General features: G+C 58.9%; 1 protein-coding gene across 1 annotated transcript; it reads left to right on the plus strand.

The window, feature by feature from the left end:
* The first annotated feature begins 1,201 nt into the window (after nucleotides 1–1,201).
* Nucleotides 1,202–13,727, plus strand: PA2G4 (proliferation-associated 2G4). The gene is made up of 13 exons (XM_074167175.1): nucleotides 1,202–1,418; nucleotides 3,913–4,041; nucleotides 4,610–4,715; nucleotides 4,959–5,028; nucleotides 6,129–6,221; nucleotides 6,884–6,947; nucleotides 8,852–8,930; nucleotides 9,870–9,948; nucleotides 10,180–10,313; nucleotides 10,905–10,999; nucleotides 11,442–11,569; nucleotides 11,967–12,020; nucleotides 12,954–13,727. Exons 1-13 carry the CDS (start codon nucleotides 1,331–1,333, stop codon nucleotides 13,017–13,019), a joined length of 1,185 nt encoding a protein of 394 aa, XP_074023276.1. The 5' UTR covers nucleotides 1,202–1,330; the 3' UTR covers nucleotides 13,020–13,727.
* The last annotated feature ends 213 nt before the right edge of the window (nucleotides 13,728–13,940 follow it).

Genomic DNA, 13,940 nt, shown 5'->3' on the forward strand with positions numbered 1-13,940 from the left:
GGGACCCCCCCCGGGCCCCCCCCCCAGGGCCCTGCTGGCCCCCCGCCGCCTTCTTGCCCCCCCTCGGGGCTGTTTACACTGGATATGAAGGATCCCCCCCCACCTCGGGGGCATGAGCCGAAGCTGGAGCGTGGGCAGGGGGTCCCAGCCTGGCCGGGGGGGGGGGGGGGGCTGTGAGCCTTTGGGGTGCCCCCACTGCCCCCCACCCTTCCCAAAACTGTTCCCAGGGTTTGGGGCCGCCGGGGCTCGTCCTGGGCACCCCAAGGCGGGGAGGGGGGTGGCCCAAGACCCTGCAGAGGGGGGGGTCAGAGGGGCTCCGGACCCCTGCGTCCCCCTCCCACTGTGCCTGGTGGGCAGTCGCTCCCCCCCCCCCAGCTGAAGGTGTTCCCCATCTGCAGGGACGGGGGGGTGGGGGTCCCTGTCCGGGGCTGGGGTCCCTGTTTGGGGGCTGTGGACCCTGCTGGGGCTGGGGGTCCCTGTCCTGGGCGGGGGGGGGGGTGTGTGTCCCTGCTGGGGCTGCCCTGGGGTGCAGCAGTGGGGGTGGGACAGAGTTTCTGGACGAGAAGGACACCCCCCCCTCATTGTCAGGGTTCCCCATTCCCTGCTGGAAGCGGAAGGAAGGTTTGGGGGTGCCCCCCACCCCGTGGAGGGGTGTCCCCCGGTCGGGGGTGGGGTGGGTGTACCGGGGTGAGGAGGGGGCTGCGCAGCCGGTCCCTTTCTTTTCCGTGGTGTTTTTCGCAGGTTTCCCGGGGTTCCCCGGGAGTTGGGGGGCCTGACACCCCCCCCCGGGGCGTCACCCCGCGCCCCCGGCCCCGGCCGGGTTTGTAAATGCTGAATAAAGACAAAGGGAATTTAAACAGAAGCGATGGTGGTGCTGGGGAGGGGGGGCGGGGGTTTTCGGGGTGGTGATGGGGGGGGGGTGTGATGGGGCCGGGGGCTGCGGCGGGACCGGGGGCAGGAGCCGGGTCCGGTGCCCCCCCACAGCCCCCCCCCCGCCGTGAGCGAGCGTTCTTCCGGCATCGCCCGCAGACTACATTTCCCAGCACCCCCTGCGCACAGCTTCCGGTCGCTCCGGCCCGCCGCCTCTCGCGAGAGCCGCGGTGCACGCCGGGAGCTGTAGTTCAGCTCTGGGCACAGGGCTGGGCCTGGCGCGTCGGCCCTGCGCGGGCTGCCGGGAGTTGTAGTCCGGCGCGGGGGGGGGCGGGGACTCGGCTTCCCAGCGTGCCCCGCGCGGAGCCCGCGCTCCTGCCCTGCTCGCGCTCTCTCGCTCGCGCTCCCCGGGGTCTCCTCAGCGCGGCGGCGGCGGCGGGGGGCGGCGGCGGCTCCCACCATGTCGGGCGAGGAGGAGGCGGCCGAGCTCACCATCGCCGAGGACCTGGTGGTGACCAAGTACAAGATGGGGGGAGACATCGCCAACCGTGAGTGCGGGCCGCGGCCGGGCGGGGGGCGGCGGGGAGGGGGCGCCGGGCCTGGCCGGGGGGGTGGGGGGGGGCGTTAGGGGGAGGCCGGTGCGATGGGGAGGGGCGGGGGAAGCGGCGGGCGGCGAGGCCTCCCCGCCCCGCCACTTCCCGTGCCCCCTTCCCTCAACGTCCGTCCCCGCACGCCGCGGGGGGAGAGGGGGCGGCCGCATGTTCCCCCCCCCGGCCCGGGGCGGCGGGGGGCTCCCCGGTTCCGGCAGGCCCCGGCCCCGCGCGGCGGCCGCCGGCGGCACGTGGCCTCCCCGCCCCACGTGCACCGGAGGGAGCGGGGGGGGCAGGGCCTGCCGCCCCCCGCCTCCCTTCCGCGGGGGGGGGGGGGGCGGCAGCGGGGCCAGGCCCGGCGGAGGCGCTGCCCCGTTCCGCTCTTTTGTTGGGGGCTTTAACACACACACACACCCCCGCCCCGCCGGTGGGTGCGGGGACGGGAGCGGGGCGAGCACCCCCCCCGGCCGGCCCGGGAAGAGGGGAGCCCCGGATAGGGGCCTGGGTACACGCGTTGTTCACCCCTAAAACTTTGCCCCCCCCCCGTCCCCGCCGTGTTATTTCCTTTTCGCTCTTAATTTTTTTTTTTCAACGCTTCTCTCCGCCGCCTGCGGCCCCTCCGGGGGGGTGGGGGGGATGACAGCTTGTTAAAGAGCTCCCGGGACCGGTTCGGTGAGGCAGGACCAGCCCCGGTCCTGGCCTGTCCCACACGAGTTGTTGCTGACTCGGACGCTTCACCCTCAGCTCCCGAGGGCAACCGGGGGTGGGAGCCGCGGGGCTACGAGCCACAGCCACGGGGGTGCCCCTGTGGGGAGGGAGGTCGCCTCTTTTGGCTCCTCTGCCTGCTGGGCAAGCTGGGTTTAACGGCGACCCCCAGCTGGAGGGGCCACCTTCTCTCCCCCCCGGCAGCTCCCTGGCCGTGTCTCCGCTCCCTGGGAGCGTGGTCGGGAAGAGCAAAGGCAGCTCTTTGGCAAAAAGTTCCAAACGCCCCGGGTTCTTGTCAGAGCAAAGCGCCTTTAATGACAGAAAGAGCTTTTAATCCCCTGAATGCGGCGGCGTGGAAGGACGGAGCACAATTAGGGTGTTCCTGGGTGGGTGCAGCCACGCTGTCTGCGGCCGAGCTCTGGCTGAAGGCTCCGGTGAGCGCGGCTCTCCCTTTATCCTCGCACCGACTGTGCTCTGACGTTCCCTCCCCTCTCTCTGTCCCGCCATCCTCCCAGTGTTCTCTCCATCCCGGTTCTGTCCGTGCTTCAGAGCGTTCCCAGTTTGGTGTTACTTGTGGCACACAGGAAAGGTGGCTGAAGGGATTTGAGATGTAATTCATCGCGCAGGTGAAAGGCTTCAGCTTTTGGCTCATTGTCAGAGAAATGATGAAAGCTTGGTCCTGACCATCCCCTTCGTCCCTTCCCAACTATTTATTTCTTGTGCCTGGAGCGCGCACAGGGGCTACAGAAACCCCCACCCCATGGAGGTGCTTCCACTAGCCGCCTCTTATGAAAACAAGGTGCTCCCGGGGCGAGGAGGAGCTGCACGGAGACCTTTTATCTCGGGATCCGACAACATTTCAGGGTCAGCTTTGGGATTCCCTGTGAAGTGTCCCGGCCGGGGAGAGGGGGAAGCGTCAGCTCAGCCCCCGGAGTGGTGCGGAGGCTGTTGAGATGTGGCTCCTGCAGCAGTGCCACCACCCAGCTGTGTTTGTCACTGTCACCGCAGCATTTCAACCGAAGCCACCACTTTTACACTCCTTTCCCCCCTGATTTTGTTTTATTAAAGCACGAGGCGCGATGTCCTCTGCGGTGGAACCAAAATGCCGCTGGGACTCGTGGGCACTAGAATGTGCCCCAAAGTGGGTGTGGGCAGCAGAACCCCCAAGGCGAGGGGAGTTCCGTGTGTCAGGCTGGAGCGGGAGCACGTGGGTTACCTTAAAAACACGTTTCTGCAGAGGAAGGGACTGGTGGAACTGGCTCTGCTGCGCCCGTCCTGCGCCGCTGCCAGCTCTTGTGCCCGGCGCAGGCTCTCGGCTCCTCCGGTGCCTCCGGTCACGCACGTCCGCAGCGCTGGCCCTGGCTCTTTGATGTGCTGCGCGTCCCGTCTCCCAAATAATCTTCAAACCTGTTCCTGGAGCTCTGACTTCTCCAGAAGGAATGTGGGAGAGCGGTGTTTCTGCCCGGCTGCTTTCTTGGACAGCCCTCGGTCTGCGCAGGCAAACCCCAAAACGTATCTGTTTGCTCCCTCTCTCTGTGAAAACGTTCTCAAAAACAAAATAAGAATTAAAGTGGGATTCTGCCTGTCCACGCTCCTTTTGGTGAAGAGCCGAGTCCAGAGTCTTGCTCGCTCTTGGAAAACAAACAGATCTCTCCTCCGCGGTGCCAGGTGCTGGGCCTTGGTGTGAGATTTAAGGCTGTTTATCCTTAATGTGCTTCAAGGGCTCCCTGTCTGTGTTTGAATTAAGGGGTCCTGCGTGCGGTGGTGGAAGCGGCGAACTCCGGAGCATCAGTTCTCTGCCTCTGCGAGAAGGGAGACGCCATGATCATGGAAGAGACTGGCAAGATTTTCAAGAAGGAAAAAGAAATGAAAAAAGGTGAGGCCTTCTCCAAAGAGTCTTGGGTCCCATTGGTGTGAGTGGACGAGAGCACGGAAAGCGCTGCTCTGTGCTAATGAACGTAAGAAATAGTTTGCTGTTCCCAGAAAGCCAATTTTAACCCAAATCCTCCTGCCTGTCCTGCTTGTAAGCGCCACTGATGAGCCTCCCCTCCCTATTTCGCTGCACCCCATCATCCTCGTTATTGTCCACCGTAACTCCTGTTCCAGCAGAAGACCCTGCGCTGCGGTCATCGCTGGGTCTCCTTGCCATGGACATTGTGTGACACTCGGCGTCACCCAGAGCTCCCTGATTTCTCTTCTGGAGACTTGGGGTCCCTTCTGCGGGTTTTTTCCCTGTCTGGGATGCATTTCCTGGGCAGGAGGAGGGCGATGCGGGAGCAGCCCGTGCCCTGTGTTCCTCCTGGCTCTTTGGCCAAAGACTTGTGTAACGGGGCATTTTCCAGCAGTTGACAAAGCGAGACCCTGAGCGAGTGTCCGCGCTGGCGGGGCTCTGCCGGCCATCAGGCTGCAAGGTTTCATGGAATATATATTTTTTTTCCATATAGGTATCGCCTTCCCAACGAGTATATCAGTAAATAACTGCGTCTGTCACTTCTCCCCCTTGAAGAGTGACCAGGACTACATCCTTAAAGACGGAGACTTGGTCAAAATGTAAGCACTTGGGTTATTCTTCTTGTTCAAAGGATTGTGTTACGCTCTCGGCACCTGGGCTTTGCTCTCTAACCCTGCTCAGTGGGTTAAATGCTTCCTCGGTGTGGCTAATTAGAGACTCCGGTAGCCAGCTGAGTGAAGCGCTGGAAACACGCTTGAGCCTTCTCATACTTGTAGAAGTGGCACAAGTTTCCTGAGCCGTGTCACCCCCCCCCCCCGTAATTAACTCTCTTTGTGTTGCAGTGACTTGGGAGTCCACGTCGATGGCTTCATAGCGAATGTAGCACACAGCTTTGTCATAGACGCCTCCAAGGTAGGTGTGTGATGGAGCCGTGTCTCCGGCCGCGGCCGCTCAACCTGCGCTCTGAAGGGGAGATTAAAAAGCTGATGTTGGGGCGCCTCCGATGCCGAAGGCGGCGGCGGAACCTCAGAGCCGTGTCTGCTCCCTCTGGCAAAGGCACCGCGGGTCTGGTGTCACTGCAGCAACGGGGCAAGAACCCTCCCATTCCTAAAAATTACCCAGTCCTCTGGCAAACCAGGGCTGAGTGTTCCACTGTTTCAACATGGGCGGTTTTTGCAAGGTTACACGTAATTTGGGACAAACCAGGTGTGAGCGGCGCTGCTCTAAGCCGTTTCCATGTAGAGTGTCTGGGGCTGTGGGGTGGACTGGGCAGACTGGTTTTGCTGCCCCCTCTACTGGCTGAGGCACAGGGAGTTGCTGCCTTCGCCTTTGCAAACTGAGCTCAGGGGTGACCCCAAAAAGTAGCCCTTTGTGCCCACTTTTCCTGCCTGCACGGACTCTCCTGTCCTGGGGCTGGTGGCAGCGTCGCGGCCCCACGTGTCAGTAAGGACACCGCCACGGCTGCGGGGTTTGCTCCGGTATTTTGGTGGTGACACTGAGCCACCCTCATGCGCTGGGAATTAGTGTTGTGTGTGTAAAGTCGTCAAATAATGGATTTTTAGCTGTAGCCTCGGGAGGAGGACGGCGGTGTGGGTCTTGGGAACTGTTTTCCTCCAGTGGCTGCATCTGAGCGACTTGGTGGGGAGAAGACAAAAAAACGAGTCTTTTGAAGTGTATTGAAATCTTTTCAGCCACGTTTCTGGCAACGGGGGAAGTCTTGTTCTGTCTTCAGGCTTTGACAGTGATGCACTTGTACGAGGGTGTCTCTGTTGGAACTCGAGACAGGAGTGATTTGGTTGTGGCTGATACTCATCTGCTCTTTTAATGAAGGAGAGACTAACGACGGAGCTGTGGAGTTGAGGAAGCCCCCCTGAGCTCCATTTCCCTGTCACGCAGGGGAACGTGTTCCGTTAGATGGAGAACCCCCATCTCCAGACACTCGGAGCAGCGTTCGTGCTAATAAGAGGGAAGGGAACACACCTTAAGAAGCCTTTATTTTTCTCTCCTTCCAGGAAAACCCCGTGTCGGGCCGTAAAGCCGATGTCATCAAGGCGGCTCATCTCTGTGCCGAAGCCGCGCTGCGCTTGGTAAAGCCAGGAAACCAGGTGGGTGCTGGGCACGGGGCAAGGTGTGGGCATGGGGCGAGGAGCTGGCGTGCAGGCGCTGCCCGTGCCGTGCTGCCCGCCCAGAAATCTGAGCATGTGACCTCTCCCGGGAGGAATTCCCCAGCCTCGTGGGGAATTCTGGAAGCAGCTGCCTGCAGGCGGGCAGCTGAGCCGCTGCCGGGGTGAGCACTGGCCCCAGCCGGGTGGCAGTGAACCTTCGGCCAGCGGCTCTGGCTTCCCCGGGCCGTGGTGCTGCCACTCGCCCATCCTTTCCTCGCTGAAACAGCCAGCGCTCCCTTAAATCTCCCACTTGCTCCTCTTCCTGCTGGGGCGCCGCAGCAGCCGTGGGCGATCTCCTTCAGCGTTACTATTCCAGACACGCTCCCGTCGCTGGGATCCCGCTGCGCTCCCCTGGAGAGGGGTGGCTTGTGCGAAGGCGCTGGGTGCAGCTGACCTCGCCTTCCCTGTCGTTTCTGTTGGTGCAGGGTTAAAAATGGAAGCCTGACACTGTTTCTCCTTTTTTTGAGGGTGTCAGAGCCCCAGTGGGTTAGAAACCCTGGTTTCTCACAGAACACTGGCGAGTTAACACAACTGTCGTGCTTGTGGCTTCAATGTGCATGAATTTTGTAGCCTTAATGCGTTCCTGTGTGCTCTTTATCCAGAACACACAAGTGACAGACGCGTGGAACAAAATCGCCCACTCGTTTCACTGCACGCCCATCGAAGGTAAGGACGGGGGCAGCCCGTGGGGACCAGACCCTCAGCTGCCCCCTCAAATTCTGGGCAACGCTTAATGACCCCGAGTCCTGGCAACCTTTGCTAAAAAAAGAAACCTTTCAAAACTCTCTAGATTCTTCTTCCTTCCTCTGTTATTTTTGATGATTAGAGATGGGTTAATCTAGGAACAATAGATGTGGGCTCCCACGGCTGGCGGGTGGCCTGGGCTTCCTGCCTGGGCAAGTCGCGTGGCCTCTGCTTTCGTACCTGGCCACGGGGAGTTCAAACCCCGTTAGCAAATACACAACGGAGCTGGTTTGTATCTTTTCAGGGGCAAGAGCCACTGCAAAACAGCCCAAAAATGCGCAGGGGCCGTCATTTCCTTCCAGCTCTGAGCTGATTCTTCGCAGGGTGGTTGATAATGGGCCGGGGGGAAGGTGCTGGGGCAGTTTCTGGGAGAAGTGGGACCCGTGGCTGCTCCTCTGGGAGGTGGCAAGAGCTCGATGTTGTGCCTGACGCTTGGCACCCACAGATGCTTTTCTCCCACTCGGTGACATCACCCTCAAACGGTCCTTTCGGCCACGATGAAATGGGTCCATTATTCCATTATTAGTTAAATTTCCTGAAATCCCGTAAAGCTGGCTCGTTCTCTTTGCCCGGCGTTGGAACGTGGGCCGGGTTTGTGGGATTGGGAAAAGCCGTGGCATCGGCTGCAGGGAGGAGGCGGCTGCTCGTGCTGTGGAGGGAGCTGAAGCAGCCGCTGTTTTGGAAACAGTCGAGGGCCGTGATTCTCCAGGCACCAGCAGCAGCGTAAGGCCCCAGCTGATGCAAACAAAAGGAGCTGCTGGCGGCTGGGGCTCTGCTTTCTCTTCCCAAGGGAACACAGGCCACTGTCCCTGCTGGGCTGGTGGCCTGGAGAATGGGAATGGCCACGAGTGCCTCCTCCCAGGCTGCCATTTGGAGGTAAAGCGTAGGAAAGGCAGGAAAAGCAAAGCAAACCCCCCAGAATACCTTTGGAGTGCTGTACAGCCGAGGTACTGGGGGAAGGACCCAAAGTTTCCATTAATTTGACATTTGGCATCTTTATAAACACCAGCGTGTGCCTGTGGGTTCCCCTCCGCCCCCTCACAGCCCACGGACATGCCCGATGTCGAGACACTGAGGGGCTGGAGAGAGAGAAGGGCAACGGAGCTGGTGAGGGGTCTGGAGCACAAGGAGAAGGGTCTAAAGAACTTGTGAGGAGCAGCTGAGGGAGCTGGGGGTGTTCAGCCTGGAGAAAAGGAGGCTGAGGGGAGACCTTCTCGCTCTCTACAACTGCCTGAAAGGAGGGTGTAGCCAGGGGGGGTCGGTCTCTTCTCCCAAGGAACGGGTGATGGGACAAGAGGAAACGGCCTCAAGTTGTGCTGGGGAGGTTTAGGGAAAAATTTGGGAAAAAATTCACAACTGGAAGGATTATTGGAAGAGGCTGCCCAGGGCAGTGGTGGAGTCACCATCCCTGGAGGGATTTAAAAGCCAGGCAGACGTGGTGCTGAGGGACATGGCTCAGTGGTGAGTTTGGTCAATGATGGGTTGATGGTTGGACTCCAATCTGAAAGGTCCCTTCCAGCCCAGATGGTTTTATGACTCGATGATGGAGACGTGGCAGCACCCAGAAGTGCTTGGCTGCCGGCCGTGCCTTGCGTGGGCGCTCACAGCTCCTCCTCGCTGGTGAGGAAGCATTGCTGAGGTCAGGGTGGGCTTTGGGGGGTCCCTGCTGATGGCCCACAAGTGAGGGGTGCGGAGGAAGCTCCAGCGCTGAAGACAGTTTGCTTTATTGCTCACCGTAACGAAGGGCTGCAGCCCCCAAGAGTTAATTGCGCGAGTCCCAGTGTGTCTGGTTGGCAGTTCGGTGTTAACGGACTCTTCTCGCGCAGGGATGCTGTCGCACCAGCTGAAACAGCACGTGATCGATGGAGAGAAAACAATTATCCAGAATCCCACAGACCAGCAAAAGTGAGCATCGCCTCTCGGGGGGGGGGCTGCTGTTGGGAGGGGGGTGACGAGGTCCAGAACGGTGACCCCGTTTCTGGCAGGGGTGTCGAGGGGGAGGAGGCAGCAGGTATGTTTAATCTCACCGGGGGTATGGACTGCTCCCCAGATGGCCTCTTTCTTGAAGCCTGACCCCATATGGCAAATTAACAGCTCGTTAGCCCCATATCCTGTCCGTGGAAGCCCCGTGAAGCATGGCTCTGTCTGAAGGAAAGGCTGGATGTCTCTGACCCGAGGCTCCTCGCTGGCACCGACGAGTGTTCTTGGTTTCTGTCCAGTTTCTCGACGGAGGCTGCTGGAGCTGCCAGCAAAATGCCCAACTGTTGCTGGTTGTGGCGGTGGCTGCAGGTTCAGCAGGAGCGGTGCCAGGACCCATCGGTGTTTCTGGCAGAGGCTGCCAGCAGCCCAGGGGATGGCGATCGCTGTCAGCAGCATCTCGGGATGGTTTTGAACTAACGAGCTGGATCCTTCCTGTTCTGGCAGCTCCTCTCCCTCAGAGATCCCTTGGGGTTGGGTCTCCTGAGGAATATTTATTGCTCAGAGGCTTTAAATCCAGCTCTTGGCCTGTAAGTCCTCAGGCCTGTGGGCTCTTGGCCTGCCTGGGAGGTGCCCATGAGCTCAAAGAGCTGGTGCTGGACGTCCGAGAGACCTCCCAGCCCTTACTGGGGATGGAGCTCGTTGTCACAGGCTGGAGGAGCCCTGGCTGGTCTCTGCCAGCCCGTCACTGACCAGCTCTGCTGCCGCTTCTGCTCAGGGATGTGCTCACTGGAGCTCCTTTGTACTCATAGACTCCTCTGGCTGAGCCCAGGGAGGCTTTTGGAGGGATTCTGGCCGTGTGGGAGGTTTTGTCTTCTCTATTTACCATTCTTTGATTCACCAAACTTTTTTTTTTTTTTCATGCAGGAAGGACCATGAAAAAGCAGAATTCGAGGTCCATGAAGTTTACGCTGTTGATGTTCTCGTCAGCAGTGGAGAGGGAAAGGTGAGTCCGGTCACCAAAGCGGCCGCGTTTCGGGACAGTCATTGTCACCAGGCGGTGCCAGGAGCCACCTCCCTGTGGGTGCCGATTCCCGCCGGGGAGTAGCTGCTGCCTGGGCACCACTGACTCTTTTTGGGAGGAGCTTTTTCCATCCCAAAAGTCGAGGTGGACCTCTGGGGTGCTGGGAGGGGGGTGGTTGCGCCCATGCGACTGAGGATCTCTCTGCGTTCCCAGGCGAAGGACGCCGGCCAGAGAACTACCATTTATAAAAGGGACCCCTCCAAACAGTACGGCTTGAAGATGAAAACCTCCCGTGCCTTTTTCAGCGAGGTGGAGAGGCGCTTCGACACTATGCCATTTACTCTCAGGTATTTACTCGTTTGTGGCCTCCCCGCGTGCTGGGAGCCGGAGGCTTTGCCTGCGGTTACAAGACCTTCCGACAGCAAAACCGACTCCGTTTCCCCTCCTGGTGCCGTCCGTGGGGTTTGCTGTATTTGAGCCCGGGAGTGGGCGTAGGAAGGATGTTCCGGGATTAAGCAGGAATCCCAGGCAGAGCCTGAGGATGTGAGAGTCTCCCGAGCCCCGGCGGCAGGAGGGGGCGGGTGGAGGGGTGGGAATTGGGTTTAAAATAACCCAGAGTGGGGTGGAAGCAGCGTGGGGGGGCAACGTGTGGAGGCGAGGCACGTCCAGCTCTGTTTTGTACTCTTAAATTTAGGAAACCACCTTCATTTGACGGGCTCTTTTCACCCTTAAATCCACTTGCCTTTCCTGCTCTCTGGAGGTCACAGCTCACCCAGCGGTTGCCCACTCTGGCCATCTGCGTTGTCACCAGCCGGGGCGAGGGGGACACGAGGGAATCAAGTCCCTTGACCCTGGGGGGGCAATTTTGAGCCTGGTGGGGTGGAATCCGGCGCCTAGGAAAGGTCCTGAGCCCCGGTCTGGCTCTCTCTCCTCCGCAGGGCATTCGAGGACGAGAAGAAGGCCAGGATGGGGGTGGTGGAATGCGCCAAACACGAGCTGCTCCAGCCTTTCAACGTCCTCTACGAGAAGGAAGGTGAGTTCTGCGGGTGGGAGGACGGGGAGTCGGGCAAACAACGGCCGGTGGCTTCCGGAGCCCGACAAGAGCCGCTCCGCAAATACCAGGGATGCACTTGGAGGGCCCTGGGATTTAATCCTCCATGAAACTGGCTGCCCGTTGGCTTCAGGAATCTCGTTCTGGAGTCATTCCAGCCTTAAGATGACTTTTTTTTTTTTCTGTGGAGTGATTTCCTGGGCAGGAGGGAGGATCGGTGGCGGGTGGCGCCGGAGGAATTGTGTTGCCCCCAGCCGGGGGCAGGTTTAAGATGGTTTAAGATGTTTTTTTAACAGTGAGAGTGTGGAAATGGCACAGGAATGGAAAACATCTGGCTGGAAACATCTGCTGAGATGCACAGGGGGCCGGGGCCGTGGGGCTGCGGTGCCGTGACCCCCCCCTGGTTCTGCCTTTCTTTCTGCAGGGGAGTTCGTTGCACAGTTCAAATTCACAGTGCTTTTAATGCCCAACGGCCCCATGAGGATAACCAGCGGCCCCTTCGAGCCCGAGCTCTACAAATCTGAGTTTGAGGTGCAAGATGGAGAACTGAAGGTTGGTTTAAAAATAATAACGATAAAGATACGTGGCAGGGTGAAGGCAGGAAGGAAAATCCAGAAATCAGCAGGAGAGGGGCCAAAGCCTGAGCTCGGAAAGGGAAAGATTCACTTAAAGGCCAGTTTGGGCCCCGATTTCCTGCGTTGGGAACCAGCTCCAGTGGCTCGATGGTGCCCAGCCCTTCTCAGGAGGGGCTGAGAACTCTCTACAGCTGGTTCTGAGGCCTCGTACCCCGGGGGGGTGAGCCCGGGGCACCCCCATCCATTGCTGCCCCCTCGGGACTCCCCGCTGTCCCTTTGGCAGCGCTCAGTCGGCTTCAAAGGCCTTTCCCCTCATCTACCATCAAAAAAAGGAGTCTGTTTTCTACCTCCTTACATTTCCTTCCTGTCTCCAGGCCCTTCTACAGAGCTCTGCCAGCCGGAAGACCCAGAAAAAGAAGAAAAAGAAGGTAATTTGGCCAGGTTTGGTGGGGATTTAGTGGCACGGTCTCTCGGAATCAGCAGCGCCCAAACAATACCCGGGTCCTGCTTTGGGTCCAACCTCACAGGATGTCCTGGTGTTGCCCTGCCCTGGGACACAGCGGCCTCGGGGAAGGGGGCTCCTCTCCCTTTTCCTTTCTCCTTCCTCTCCCTTTTCCTTTCTCCTTCCTCTCCCTTTTCCTTTCTCCTTCCTCTCCCTTTTCCTTTCTCCTTCCTCTCCCTTTTCCTTTCTCCTTCCTCTCCCTTTTCCTTTCTCCTTCCTCTCCCTTTTCCTTTCTCCTTCCTCTCCCTTTTCCTTTCTCCTTCCTCTCCCTTTTCCTTTCTCCTTCCTCTCCCTTTTCCTTTCTCCTTCCTCTCCCTTTTCCTTTCTCCTTCCTCTCCCTTTTCCTTTCTCCTTCCTCTCCCTTTTCCTTTCTCCTTCCTCTCCCTTTTCCTTTCTCCTTCCTCTCCCTTTTCCTTTCTCCTTCCTCTCCCTTTTCCTTTCTCCTTCCTCTCCCTTTTCCTTTCTCCTTCCTCTCCCTTTTCCTTTCTCCTTCCTCTCCCTTTTCCTTTCTCCTTCCTCTCCCTTTTCCTTTCTCCTTCCTCTCCCTTTTCCTTTCTCCTTCCTCTCCCTTTTCCTTTCTCCTTCCTCTCCCTTTTCCTTTCTCCTTCCTCTCCCTTTTCCTTTCTCCTTCCTCTCCCTTTTCCTTTCTCCTTCCTCTCCCTTTTCCTTTCTCCTTCCTCTCCCTTTTCCTTTCTCCTTCCTCTCCCTTTTCCTTTCTCCTTCCTCTCCCTTTTCCTTTCTCCTTCCTCTCCCTTTTCCTTTCTTCCCTGCCAGAAAGGCCCCGGGGGGGCTGTGCTGTTCCTGCTGCTGGCGCTGTGGTGGTCCCAAACGACCCCCCACCGTGGCTTTCTCTCCGCAGGCCTCCAAGAACGCCGAAAATGCCACCACGGGGGAGACGGCGGAAGAGAATGAAGCCGGCGACTGAGCGGCTCCCACTCCCTCCACGTAGCGCCCGATTCACACACACTTGCCCCCCCTTTTTTTCCCCCCCCTAAAAAAAAAAACCAAAACCAAACCAGAAACAAACCAACCCAGTGCTGTTTGTCTGCTCCGACCAAATGCCAACAGCCTGGAATTCCCACCGACCACAACCGGCTCCTCTCGGCTGCGCCAGCAAGGGGGGGTTCTCTCGGCCACCTCAGACGACGTAAAAAGAAAGCAGAAAAAAAAATAAAATGAGGAGTAAAAGCCCAGTTTATCCCCACTCTTTAACCTTTTCTACTCCCCGGCCTCGGTGAGGAGGTGATCGACCCGGCCCAGCGAGGGAGCGCAGCGCTGCCTGCTTTCTGCTTCCTCCTCCCTTTCTTTCGTGGTGTTTTTTTTTAAATTTCTCCCTTTTTTCTTGGAGGAAAAAAAACAACAAAACCAAACCCACCCAAACAGCTGATTACGCCCCAGAAAAAAAGTGCCCCGTGTTTGGTGACCTGGTACGCGTGGACGGCAGAAGGCGACCTAGGATTCCTCGCTCGTCTCGTTTAGCCTCTAGAATTGTACATTTATAATTGGGAAAAAGAAAAAAAAAAAAAAAAAAAACTAAAAATATAAAATTCTATGTCCCCTGTGAAACTGTAGACTGTCCAGTCGACTCTGTTCTGTCTCTGCCTTGATTTACGTATAAAACGCTCTATTTTTTAACACGCCGCTGTGGCGAGCTCGTTTGTAAACCGTCTGAGGTGCCCCCCCCGGCCCCCTGAGCTGCTCCCCCCCGGCAGGGGGTGAATTCCCTGGTGTTTGGGGGGGGGGGGGAGGGTTGTCCAACCCAGGGGGAATTTGTCCCTCCTGGGGGGTTTGTTCTCCCGGTTTCCATGGCCTGGGACCACGTTCTGCTCCCCAAAAGGCCCTGGGA

This window comes from Numenius arquata, unplaced genomic scaffold, assembly GCF_964106895.1.
Source record: "Numenius arquata unplaced genomic scaffold, bNumArq3.hap1.1 HAP1_SCAFFOLD_1156, whole genome shotgun sequence".
NCBI lineage: Eukaryota > Metazoa > Chordata > Aves > Charadriiformes > Scolopacidae > Numenius > Numenius arquata.

What these genes read in the sequence shown, in the direction of transcription:
- PA2G4 (XM_074167175.1), top strand. Translation starts at nt 1,331, where the DNA reads ATGTCGGGCGAGGAGGAGGCGGCCGAGCTCACCATCGCCGAGGACCTG. An exon ending in TTGTCATAGACGCCTCCAAG is followed by an intron (nt 5,029 to 6,128) that starts GTAGGTGTGTGA and finishes CTCTCCTTCCAG; the next exon opens with GAAAACCCCGTGTCGGGCCG. An exon ending in TCAGCAGTGGAGAGGGAAAG is followed by an intron (nt 9,949 to 10,179) that starts GTGAGTCCGGTC and finishes CTGCGTTCCCAG; the next exon opens with GCGAAGGACGCCGGCCAGAG.